This window comes from Staurois parvus, unplaced genomic scaffold, assembly GCF_062004578.1.
Source record: "Staurois parvus isolate SC_StPar_1 unplaced genomic scaffold, SC_StPar_1.0 ptg000931l, whole genome shotgun sequence".
Lineage (NCBI taxonomy): Eukaryota > Metazoa > Chordata > Amphibia > Anura > Ranidae > Staurois > Staurois parvus.
Window position 1 is genome coordinate 297,828 of NW_028318727.1, and position 13,809 is coordinate 311,636.

The 13,809-nt window shown below is 41.4% G+C and overlaps 1 protein-coding gene across 1 annotated transcript; it reads left to right on the forward strand.

Annotated features, from left to right (window-relative positions):
* The first annotated feature begins 1,223 nt into the window (after positions 1-1,223).
* Positions 1,224-2,637, forward strand: LOC149441942 (olfactory receptor 1-like). The gene has a single exon (XM_089656715.1). It carries the CDS (start codon positions 1,224-1,226, stop codon positions 2,142-2,144), a length of 921 nt encoding a protein of 306 aa, XP_089512841.1. The 3' UTR covers positions 2,145-2,637.
* Positions 2,638-13,809: the final 11,172 nt, after the last annotated feature.

The following is a 13,809-nucleotide window of genomic DNA, read 5'->3' on the forward strand; positions in this document are numbered from 1 at the left end:
TAGTAAATCAACCCCATAGTGTGATCTCTCAGCAGCACCGAAAAAACCTATATAGGGACAAATACCTAGGCTTCCATCGCTGACCGCCTTTTTGAAAATACTAGCTGCCTGGCTGTTATGCTTTTCCAATGTCCAGTCGGTATGTTGGTCAGGAGTTCTGACTTTCTAAGCTGCATGATTATTCCGGGTTCAATATCTCATGAAGCAAGTCAGAGACCGCCAGGCAATCAGCATTAATACTTTATGTTTCTCAGTATAAAGTAGGTTCCCTTTAAGGGGGTCCCAGCCCATAGGGAAGAAAAATATATTTTAAATATATTTTAAAAATATTATTCCCAAATAAATTGCCATATATTTGAAATGCTGCAATTTTGGTCATATTCAATATATTTCAAAATATATTTTAATAAATATATATACTGCATGTTGAAATTAGTTTTTATTACAAAATATATGAAAAATATTTCTAAAAATGCATTTCAAATATACTGTATGTCTTTTAAAAAACTATATGTTAAAATGACTTTTTTATATGTTAAGCAACATATGAAGAATATATTTTAAAAAAAAAATGTTAAATATATATTTTTAAAATATATTCTTTAGATTTTTTTAACATATAAAAAAGTAATTTTAACATATATTTTTACATATATTTGTAAATGCATTCCAAAAATGTAGATTTGTATTTTTAAAGACATACAGTATATTCGGAATGTATTTTTAAAAATATTTTTTCATATATTTTGTAATAAAAATGCATTTCAACATGCAGTATATATATATATATTTATTGAAATATATTTTGAAATATATTAAATATGGCCAAAATTGTAGCATTTCAAATATATGGCAGTATATTTGGGAAGAATATTTTTAAATTTATTTCAAATATATTTTTCTTCCATGTGGGAGGGGCTGTTGAAAGACCAGGATTTGTGATTATACTTCTGTGTATAAAAACATATCAAGGAACAGAGATTCTTTTTTTTTTTTTAATTACACCTTTGTTTTACATTTAGATAATTTCTGGATAAAGAAAGAATGTTTCTTCACTTTGTATTGCATTTTAGTTATATATGACATTCATGTTTACCAATAAGAAAACCATGACATTAAAAAAGTAATCCCATTTCACTTACACAGGTATTAGGAAATTGTTGTAATGTTTGGTATATATATATATAATATTTTGTCTTTGTGTAGAAATGTACCCACATCCTATGGAAAACACAACATCTCCTCTAGATGTGCACATTTTACCATTTTTCATGAAAACTGACCACGAATTGTTCATCGTTAGCATTGTCTGCTTTTTCTTCATCTATATAATTGGAATGCTGATGAACATAGTTATCATCGCAGTGATATGTTTGGGCCTCCATTTGCACACCCCGATGTATTTATTTCTCTGCAACTTGTCTGTGGTTGATATGTGTTCTACAACTGTCACCATTCCAAAACTCCTCTACATCTTACTATCTGGAAATAATACAATGCCATTTACACAATGCTTTATCCAAATATATTTTATGTTTACAGCGGCCAGTGCTGAGGACATCATTCTGTTTATAATGGGATATGACCGATATGTTGCAATTTGTCACCCTTTACACTATCATCAGATACTTAATAAGAAAATCTGCATATTACTTATATTAGTCACCTGGATTGGTGGGAATATAAATTCATCTTTGTTTACAAGTTCAATCTTAAAAATGATTTTCTGTTCTTCTGTTACCATTCACCAGTTCTTCTGTGATGCTAAAGCTCTCATCAACATTGCCTGCGGTGGTACTGACGTGTTTTATATCATCTTCTATGCAGAGTGCTTAGTATTTTGGATCTGTCCAGTTATGTGCAACTTGATGTCCTATGTGCAGATTATCAGGGTCATACAACACATTAAATGTAAGGATGGCCAAAGAAAAGCCTTCTCCACCTGTTCATCCCACCTCATTGTTATGGCCATCTACTATGGATCTTGTGTATCTGTATACATGATACCGCCATCAGACCGCTATGCCATACTTGAACAGATCTTAACCTTGTTCTACTCCACAGTGGTCCCCGTGTTGAACCCTCTCATATACAGTCTACGAAACAAAGAAATGAATAGTTCTTTGAGAAAACTAGTGTCGTAACACTCACTAGCAGGGATGAGGTTTGGGTTTTCCACCACCATGGACTTGCATCAAATTCTGCATTGTCGACATTCAAGGACCTGAAATATTTCTATGAGAATTCGCCAAACCCAATTCATTGTCACCAGAAAAGACTGCCTTGTCTTTGAACATAGGTCGCTTGATTTAGAAGAACCAGTAACAGGGATTTCAGATAGGCCAGCCCCCTCACTATAAAACAACATTTCCACCATGTATGAGAATGTGATTTAGCTGTGATAGGGAACACATAGGGACAGTCACTGATAGGGAGCTGTGATTGGTGTAAGGTTTGTAGGCACTGGCAGGTCTGGTAAAGAAGGGCTTGGGGCTCACATTCCCTCAGCCTGCCCGTGCCGTGCCAATCTGCGAGAAACATCGTTCCTCATCCCACAGGAACCGGTAATCTGACAGTTCTGGCTTCTGACAGTACATCAGTGGCTCCTGCTCATCCTCCTTGTCCTCTCCTGCTCATCCTCCTTGTCCTCTCCTGCTCATCCTCCTTGTCCTCTCCTGCTCATCCTCCTTGTCCTCTCCTGCTCATCCTCCTTGTCCTCTCCTGTGGGCATATTCTGGCTCAGAGAATTTGTTTTTAATCTTGGAGTTGATGCAGCTGTCCAATCAGGAATGGAGGGATCAGGATGACAAAGAGTGCCAGCACTTGTGACAGACGTGTGTAGATTGAAAAAATCTGAGTGCATTGGATTCTTTTATGTTTGCTCAGAATAAAGAAAGGTTTCACGCTAGGGAACCACTTCCTCTGATTCTTTTTTTTTTTCTTTGGATTAGATTCACATTGTACATACAAACCTTGTTGGCAATCAGGGGAAAGCAGCCGTTATCCTGGCTTATCCGTTGGAGTTTCCCAATAGGGAATTTTTTTCCATAGGGTTTTACCTTTTTTCATTCTTACATTTCAATCAGGGGCGGACTAACCATTTGGAAACTCGGTCACTGCCCGAGGGCCCAGGGTCAGTAGGGGCCCCATGAGATGCCCCTGGTACCTTTTTCATAGGCTTTTTTGAGTTTGGGTAAGGACACAGGGGCCCCATGATCCCCTTTTGCACGGGGGCCCCATGAGTTTTCAGTCTGCCCCTGATTTCTATGCATCCTCTTTACAACCTGTCCCTGTTCACATGCACTAAAGTTATAACAGGGTATATTGTCTTATTGTTGTTGGTTGCAATTGTGTTCTCAGGGGCCTTTTCTTTTTTTAAGAAGACCTTTCATGAAAATGAAAGATCTACCCTATTTAGAGTCCCCCCCCCCCAAAGTCAAATCACCCACAAAGGTGATTTGTCAAATAAAACTGTTTTAGGTAAAATATTTACCTTGACCCGGCTTCTGATCCTCCCAGGAGGTAAGAGTACTGTTGTGTGGGTATCATCAGGTAACATCACTGATTCCTGGGATAGCTGGGGGCGGGGTCTAATAATAGGACATTTTCATGGCAGGTCTGCTTTAGACAGTGACAACAGTGGAAATGCCTTTATAATTTACTTCAGCATAGCAGCTTCTAGTTTTGTTTGGATAAGCATGTGACTTACATGTGATTTCCAGGAAGGCGATTGTGGGAGACAGAAGCAGAGCATTGTCACCCCGTTATGCAATGTGCCCAAACAAGGATCTTTATATCAGCACCGCTAGATGTTATTTTCATGAAAAGTAATGATTAAAATAAAAATAGGCTTTCCAGGTGATATTATCATGTTAACGCATAGAGGAGATTTTAGTGGTTGGGTTTACAGCTAGTTTATCAAATTATGTTAGAGATCTTTAACCGCCTCCCACCAACCATATAAGGTAATGACGGGCGCAAGGCGGTTCTCTTGTTCTGGGAGGACATCATATGACGTCCTCCCAATCTAACCGCACATGCGTGGCTCCGGGGGCACGCAGTGCGGCGATCGGTGGTGTGCTATGTCCCTCGGACACAGCGGATCACCAATCAATGGAAAGAGCCAACGACATCGGCTCGGTCATGTGATCAGCTGTGTCCAATCACAGCTGATCGCATGCAAATATGGAAATGCTGGTTATCGGCATTTCTCCCCTCACAAGCTGTCACGATGACAGAGGAGAGCCGGTAATCAGCATTCCTCAGAGGGGACATGTGCACTGATCATGAGGGCACTGATGAAAGTATTAATGTTTGATTTTATCCCACCTTAGTCTTTTCGTATAATTTTTTTGTAAATTTATGAATGGTATAGACACAGCAGTACATAAGTTCTCTATTATATGAAAGACTTCTGTCACTTAAGGGTTAATTGAAATCAAAGATATATGGGAGAACCCCACAAGTCCCTGTGTCTATAGTTATGAGGAAGAGAAAAGTTTTTTCCTTGAAACAGGTAGACTGATTGGCAGACCCAACTACAATAATCTGCATGCGCATGCACAAACTTGATGAAATGCATCACTGGATTACATTCAGTAGGAAGGATCTGTAAGAACATCCCCCTCACTGAATGACATCCATCTGTAAGGTTTCAGCTGGACAACTACATAGTACAGGTACAATCATTAAGCCGGTCATGATGGTTTGAATCTTGGCCTGTTCAGCAGAGACTGACCGAGATTTGAACCGTCTATGGGCAGGCTGATTGTACCCACTTCAATTGTTGTACGTCTTGGGTACAACCAGCATTTTGGATTTTTCATGCGCTTATTGACAGTATCTATAGCCACTAGCAATAATCACTGTGTTCTTCTGGCAGGGACGACCCCCCCACATTCCCCCATAGGCATAACACAATAGCTCCACGGGAGAGAGTCCGTGTTGATGGGGGAATGAAGCCATTTTCTTTCCTGCAACCCGTGATTTATTACAATAGATTCATGTGAAATATCCATTGGCAGATGTAGATTAACATGAGTAGAAAAAGTGTAAGTCTATGGAAACTGGCTTTATATTAATGGAGACTTTGAATGGTAAAATGAATCTTGTTTGCCATAAAATGCAACTGTAGTGGTAAATATTGGATATACTGTATCTATGTACCTCCGAACATAGTCTGCAACAGAGTCACCTCTACATTAACAGCCAGTTATGTGAACTGTCCAACCAGGCTTCTGATACTCCCACCAAGTCAAACTGTTCCTTAGTTACAGAAGTTCTAGATTTCCTATTTTGTTTTCCAGACTTTTCATGTTTAGGGAACATACATTTTAATTTTGTGCTAGTGTTTAATATTACATTTTTGCTCCCCCTTGAATTACACTTTGATTCTGCGGCTCTTTTAGTGTTGTGTTTAAATAACACAGTTGTCCTGCTGTCTAGTTTGAAGCCCATAGACTAGAAAACACCAGCAGTAGTCATTTATTAAATGATCAATGATAATTAATTTCAATCGACAATTAAAATATATATGAAACTATTAAAACGATCTTGATTACAAATTGTAAGTTTTGCATTCCTCAGTTCCTTGTTAATTATGTTATAGTTTACAAAGTCACTATCAAATGGATTATTTATTCTAAAAAAGAATTGTTTTAGCCTTGATGTATTATTACTAATATTTTTATTATCCAATGTATTAATAAATAAAATGTGATGAATGCCTTTAGTGTAAAATGACTTTTTTTTATCAATTTCATTAAGCTTAATTAGAATTATAATACACATTTGCAGTCATTTATAATGTACACGTTTACAGTTTTCTCAGTACTTTCAGTACTCATTCAGTAAATCTTCATTTCATACGTTAAAATCTTGATATTGTATGACAGGGAAAAGAATAGTTCACAAAGTGTGTGTCTAATTCTCCACCATTAGCATTATCCATTATGAATCATTTTTGTATTTTTGCAGTTTCTTATAGAGATTGAATAACTGAAATGAAATGTATACCTCACTTCAGTACAAAATGATCTGGGGACAAATCTTCAATATTTCAGCTGTCTCCCATTTACTTACATAAAGCAATAATAGTCTTATTGAAGGCAAGGTTCTAATTCCTAAATGCTGATTCTTAAGATCAGTACACATAGCAATCAATTAGAATCTATGTTGTACTTGTTTAACCTCAACATAATATATTCTGATTGGTTGCTATGGTTTGCTGCACTTAAAGTGGAGTTCCAGTCTTTTTTTAAACTTCAAATATTTTAAATGCCCCCCCAATGTACAGTGCGAAATGGAAATGATTTTTTGTTAGTTTGTTTCTAAATACCTTTATTACAGTTCTTCGGGCGGCACTTCCAGTCCCGGCCGCCTAGGCGATGACGTCATTAGGCAATTCCCATTGACTCCTGGGATATCGGCATCATCTATCAAAGGAGTCTTTGGGAAGTCTAATAATGTAATGTGATTGACAGGTTGCCATAGCAACAAGAGGGGAACTTCCGTGACGCCGCCATTGCTACGGCAATCTGCACTAAACACAATGCGCCAATCAGTGTCATTACTGCACATGCTCGAGATCGGGAGGTGCATGCTGGGTAGCCAGTAGAGATGAGCGAATCGAACTTGGCAAAGTGGAGTTCGTTTCGAAGATTAGGAAAAATTCGAATCCGAAAATTAGCAGACTTCGGATGCGCGAATCGAAATTTTCCAAAAATGGCGGCGACATGTGTGGCGACGGAGCGGGGATCTCTGGGAAGGCGCGCAGACAAGGCGCGCTGACCCATAATGCTTTCATTCATGACATGTGATCGCATTAGCCAATCAGCAGCCAGCCAGCCAGCACTGTGTAATGGTCGAGCTATAAATTGCGGCCATCTTAGAATTCTCCATTAGCCTCCGGTCATTCAAGAGAGACAGACCTCTCTGTATTAGGGACAGAATTAGGGCCAAAGGGACTTTAGGGCCACAGAATCGTTACTTAGGGACACAGAATTGTTACTCAGGGACACAGAATTCTTACCCAGGGACACAGAACTGTTACTCAGGGACACAGAATTGTTACTCAGGGACAGACACAGAATTGTTACTGAGGGACACAGAATTGTTACTGAGGGACACAGAATTGTTACTGAGGGACACAGAATTGTTACTGAGGGACACAGAATTGTTACTCAGGGACAGACACAGAATTGTTACTGAGGGACACAGAATTGTTACTGAGGGACACAGAATTGTTACTCAGGGACACAGAATTGTTACTCAGGGACACAGAATTGTTACTCAGGGACACAGATTTGTTACTCAGGGACACAGAACTGTTACTCAGGGACACAGAATTGTTACTCAGGGACACAGAATTGTTACTCAGGGACAGACACAGAATTGTTAATGAGGGACACAGAATTGTTACTGAGGGACACAGAATTGTTACTCAGGGACACAGAATTGTTACTCAGGGACACAGAATTGTTACTCAGGGACATAGAACTGTTACTCAGGGACACAGAACTGTTACTCAGGGACACAGAATAGTTACTCAGGGACAGACACAGAATTGTTACTGAGGGACACAGAATTGTTACTGAGGGACACAGAATTGTTACTCAGAGACAGACACAGAATTGTTACTGAGGGACACAGAATTGTTACTGAGGGACACCGAATTGTTACTGAGGGACACAGAATTGTTACTCAGGGACACAGAATTGTTACTCAGGGACACAGAACTGTTACTCAGGGACACAGAATTGTTACTCAGGGACACAGAACTGTTACTCAGGGACACAGAATTGTTACTCAGGGACAGACACAGAATTGTTACTGAGGGACACAGAATTGTTACTGAGGGACACAGAATTGTTACTGAGGGACACAGAATTGTTACTCAGGGACAGACACAGAATTGTTACTGAGGGACACAGAATTGTTACTGAGGGACACAGAATTGTTACTGAGGGACACAGAATTGTTACTCAGAGACAGACACAGAATTGTTACTGAGGGACACAGAATAGTTACTGAGGGACACAGAATTGTTACTCAGGGACACAGAATTGTTACTCAGGGACACAGAACTGTTACTCAGGGACACAGAACTGTTACTCAGGGACACAGAATTGTTACTGAGGGACAGACACAGAATTGTTACTGAGGGACACAGAATTGTTACTGAGGGACACAGAATTGTTACTGAGAGACACAGAATTGTTACTCAGGGACACAGAATTGTTACTCAGGGACACAGAACTGTTACTCAGGGACACAGAATTGTTACTCAGGGACAGACACAGAATTGTTACTGAGGGACACAGAATTGTTACTCAGGGACAGACACAGAATTGTTACTGAGGGACACAGAATTGTTACTGAGGGACACAGAATTGTTACTCAGGGACACAGAATTGTTACTCAGGGACACAGAACTGTTACTCAGGGACACAGAATTGTTACTCAGGGACACAGAACTTTTTCTCAGGGACACAGAATTGTTACTCAGGGACAGACACAGAATTGTTACTGAGGGACACAGAATTGTTACTGAGGGACACAGAATTGTTACTCAGGGACACAGAATTGTTACTCAGGGACACAGAACTGTTACTCAGGGACACAGAATTGTTACTCAGGGATAGACACAGAATTGTTACTGAGGGACACAGAATTGTTACTCAGGGACAGACACAGAATTGTTACTGAGGGACACAGAATTGTTACTGAGGGACACAGAATTGTTACTCAGGGACACAGAATTGTTACTCAGGGACACAGAATTGTTACTGAGGGACAGACACAGAATTGTTACTGAGGGACACAGAATTGTTACTGAGGGACACAGAATTGTTACTGAGAGACACAGAATTGTTACTCAGGGACACAGAATTGTTACTCAGGGACACAGAACTGTTACTCAGGGACACAGAATTGTTACTCAGGGACAGACACAGAATTGTTACTGAGGGACACAGAATTGTTACTGAGGGACACAGAATTGTTACTCAGGGACAGACACAGAATTGCTACTGAGGGACACAGAACTGTTACTGAGGGACACAGAATTGTTACTCAGGGACACAGAATTGTTACTCAGGGACACAGAACTGTTACTCAGGGACACAGAATTGTTACTCAGGGACACAGAACTTTTTCTCAGGGACACAGAATTGTTACTCAGGGACAGACACAGAATTGTTACTGAGGGACACAGAATTGTTACTGAGGGACACAGAATTGTTACTCAGAGACACAGAATTGTTACTCAGGGACACAGAACTGTTACTCAGGGACACAGAATTGTTACTCAGGGATAGACACAGAATTGTTACTGAGGGCCACAGAACTGTTACTTAGGGCCACAGAAACGTTATTAGGGCCACAGAATTGTTACTCAGGGACAGACAGAATTGTTACTGAGTGCCAGAGAATTGTTACTTAGGGCCACAGAAACGTTAGTTAGGGCCACAGAATTGTTACTCAGGGACAGACACAGAATTGTTACTGAGGGCCACAGAACTGTTACTTAGGGCCACAGAAACGTTAGTTAGGGCCACAGAATTGTTACTCAGGGAAAGACACAGAATTGTTACTGAGGGCCACAGAACTGTTACTTAGGGCCACAGAAACGATAGTTAGGGCCACAGAATTGTTACTCAGGGACAGACACAGAATTGTTACTGAGGGCCACAGAATTGTTACTTAGGGCCACAGAATTGTTACTCAGGGACAGACAGAATTGTTACTGAGTGCCAGAGAATTGTTACTTAGGGCCACAGAAACGTTAGTTAGGGCCACAGAATTGTTACTCAGGGAAAGACAGAATTGTTACTGAGTGCCAGAGAATTGTTACTTAGGGCCACAGAAACGTTAGTTAGGGCCACAGAATTGTTACTCAGGGACAGACACAGAATTGTTACTGAGGGCCACAGAATTGTTACTTAGGGCCACAGAAACGTTACTCAGGGACACAGAATTGTTACTGAGGGCCACAGAACTGTTACTTAGGGCCACAGAAACGTTAGTTAGGGCCACAGAATTGTTACTCAGGGACAGACACAGAATTGTTACTGAGGGCCACAGAATTGTTACTTAGGGCCACAGAAACGTTACTCAGGGACACAGAATTGTTACTGAGGGCCACAGAACTGTTACTTAGGGCCACAGAAACGTTAGTTAGGGCCACAGAATTGTTACTCAGGGACAGACACAGAATTGTTACTGAGGGCCACAGAATTGTTACTTAGGGCCACAGAAACGTTATTAGGGCCACAGAATTGTTACTGAGGGCCACAGAACTGTTACTTAGGGCCACAGAAACGTTAGTTAGGGCCACAGAATTGTTACTCAGGGACAGACACAGAATTGTTACTGAGGGCCACAGAACTGTTACTTAGGGCCACAGAAACGTTATTAGGGCCACAGAATTGTTACTCAGGGACAGACAGAATTGTTACTGAGTGCCAGAGAATTGTTACTTAGGGCCACAGAAACGTTAGTTAGGGCCACAGAATTGTTACTCAGGGACAGACACAGAATTGTTACTGAGGGCCACAGAACTGTTACTTAGGGCCACAGAAACGTTAGTTAGGGCCACAGAATTGTTACTCAGGGACAGACACAGAATTGTTACTGAGGGCCACAGAACTGTTACTTAGGGCCACAGAAACGTTAGTTAGGGCCACAGAATTGTTACTCAGGGACAGACACAGAAATGTTACTGAGGGCCACAGAATTGTTACTTAGGGCCACAGAATTTTTACTCAGGGACAGACAGAATTGTTACTGAGTGCCAGAGAATTGTTACTTAGGGCCACAGAAACGTTAGTTAGGGCCACAGAATTGTTACTCAGGGACAGACAGAATTGTTACTGAGTGCCAGAGAATTGTTACTTAGGGCCACAGAAACGTTAGTTAGGGCCACAGAATTGTTACTCAGGGACAGACACAGAATTGTTACTGAGGGCCACAGAATTGTTACTTAGGGCCACAGAAACGTTACTCAGGGACACAGAATTGTTACTGAGGGCCACAGAACTGTTACTTAGGGCCACAGAAACGTTATTAGGGCCACAGAATTGTTACTCAGGGACAGACAGAATTGTTACTGAGTGCCAGAGAATTGTTACTTAGGGCCACAGAAACGTTAGTTAGGGCCACAGAATTGTTACTCAGGGACAGACACAGAATTGTTACTGAGGGCCACAGAACTGTTACTTAGGGCCACAGAAACGTTAGTTAGGGCCACAGAATTGTTACTCAGGGACAGACACAGAATTGTTACTGAGGGCCACAGAATTGTTACTTAGGGCCACAGAATTGTTACTCAGGGACAGACAGAATTGTTACTGAGTGCCAGAGAATTGTTACTTAGGGCCACAGAAACGTTAGTTAGGGCCACAGAATTGTTACTCAGGGACAGACAGAATTGTTACTGAGTGCCAGAGAATTGTTACTTAGGGCCACAGAAACGTTAGTTAGGGCCACAGAATTGTTACTCAGGGACAGACACAGAATTGTTACTGAGGGCCACAGAATTGTTACTTAGTGCCACAGAAACGTTACTCAGGGACACAGAATTGTTACTGAGGGCCACAGAACTGTTACTTAGGGCCACAGAAACGTTAGTTAGGGCCACAGAATTGTTACTCAGGGACAGACACAGAATTGTTACTGAGGGCCACAGAATTGTTACTTAGGGCCACAGAAACGTTACTCAGGGACACAGAATTGTTACTGAGGGCCACAGAACCGTTACTTAGGGCCACAGAATTGTTACTCAGGGACAGACACAGAATTGTTACTCAGGGACACAGAATTGTTACTGAGGGCCACAGAACCGTTACTTATGGCCACAGAAACGTTACTCAGGGACACAGAATTGTTACTGAGGGCCACATAACCATTACTTAGGGCCACATAATTGTTACTCAGGGACAGACACAGAATTGTTACTGAGGGACACAGAATTGTTACTGAGGGCCACAACCGTTACTTAGGGCCACAGAATTGTTACTCAGGGACACAGAATTGTTACTGAGGGCCACAGAACCGTTACTTAGGGCCACAGAATTGTTACTCAGGGACACAGAATTGTTACTGAGGGCCACAGAACCGTTACTTAGGGCCACAGAATTGTTACTCAGGGACAGACACAGAATTGTTACTGAGGGACACAGAATTGTTACTGAGGGCCACAGAAACGGTAATCAGGGACACAGAATTGTTACTGAGGGCCACAGAACCGTTACTTAGGGCCACATAAAAGTTAATCAGGGACACAGAATTGTTACTGAGGGCCACAGAACCGTTACTTAGGGCCACAGAATTGTTACTCAGGGACAGACACAGAATTGTTACTGAGGGACACAGAATTGTTACTGAGGGCCACAGAACCGTTACTTAGGGCCACAGAAACGTTAATCAGGGACACAGAATTGTTACTGAGGGCCACAGAAACGTTACTTAGGGCCACATAAACGTTAATCAGGGACACAGAATTGTTACTGAGGGCCACAGAACCGTTACTTAGGGCCACAGAATTGTTACTCACGGACAGACACAGAATTGTTTCTTGAAGGACACAGAATTGTTACTGAGGGCCACAGAACCATTACTTAGGGCCACAGAAACATTAATCAGGGACACAGAATTGTTACTGAGGGCCACAGAACCATTACTTAGGGCCACGTAAACGTTAATCAGGGACAGACACAGAATTGTTACTGAGGGACACAGAATTGTTACTGAGGGACACAGAATTGTTACTGAGGGCCACAGAACCGTTACTTAGGGCCACAGAATTGTTACTTAGGGACACAGAATTGTTACTGAGGGCCACAGAACCGTTACCTAGGGCCACAGAATTGTTACTTAGGGACACAGAATTGTTACTGAGGGCCACAGAACCGTTACTTAGGGCCACAGAATTGTTACTTAGGGACACAGAATTGTTACTGAGGGCCACAGAACTGTTACTTAGGGCCACAGAATTGTTACTCGGACAGACACAGAATTGTTACTCAGGGACACAGAATTGTTACTGAGGGCCACAGAACCGTTACTTAGGGCCACATAATTGTTACTCAGGGACACAGAATTGTTACTGAGGGCCACAGAACTGTTACTTAGGGCCACTGAATTGTTATACAGGGACACTGAATTGTTACTGAGGGCCACAGAACTGTTACTTAGGGCCACAGAATTGTTACTCGGACAGACACAGAATTGTTACTCAAGGACACAGAATTGTTACTGATGGCCACAGAACCGTTACTTAGGGCCACAGAATTGTTACTCAGGGACACAGAATTGTTACTGAGGGCCACAGAACTGTTACTTAGGGCCACAGAATTGTTACTCAGGGACACAGAATTGTTACTGAGGGCCACAGAACTGTTACTTAGGGCCACAGAATTGTTACTCGGACAGAACAGAATTGTTACTCAGGGACACAGAATTGTTACTGAGGGCAACAGAACTGTTACTTAGGGCCACAGAAACGTTATTAGGGCCACAGAATTGTTACTCAGGGACAGACACGGAATTGTTACTGAGGGCCACAGAACTGTTACTTAGGGCCACAGAAACGTTATTAGGGCCACAGAATTGTTACTCAGGGACAGACAGAATTGTTACTGAGGGCCACATAATTGTTACTTAGGGCCACAGAATTGTTACTCAGGGACAGACAGAATTGTTACTGAGTGCCAGAGAATTGTTACTTAGGGCCACAGAAACGTTAGTTAGGGCCACAGAATTGTTACTCAGGGACAGACAGAATTGTTACTGAGTGCCAGAGAATTGTTA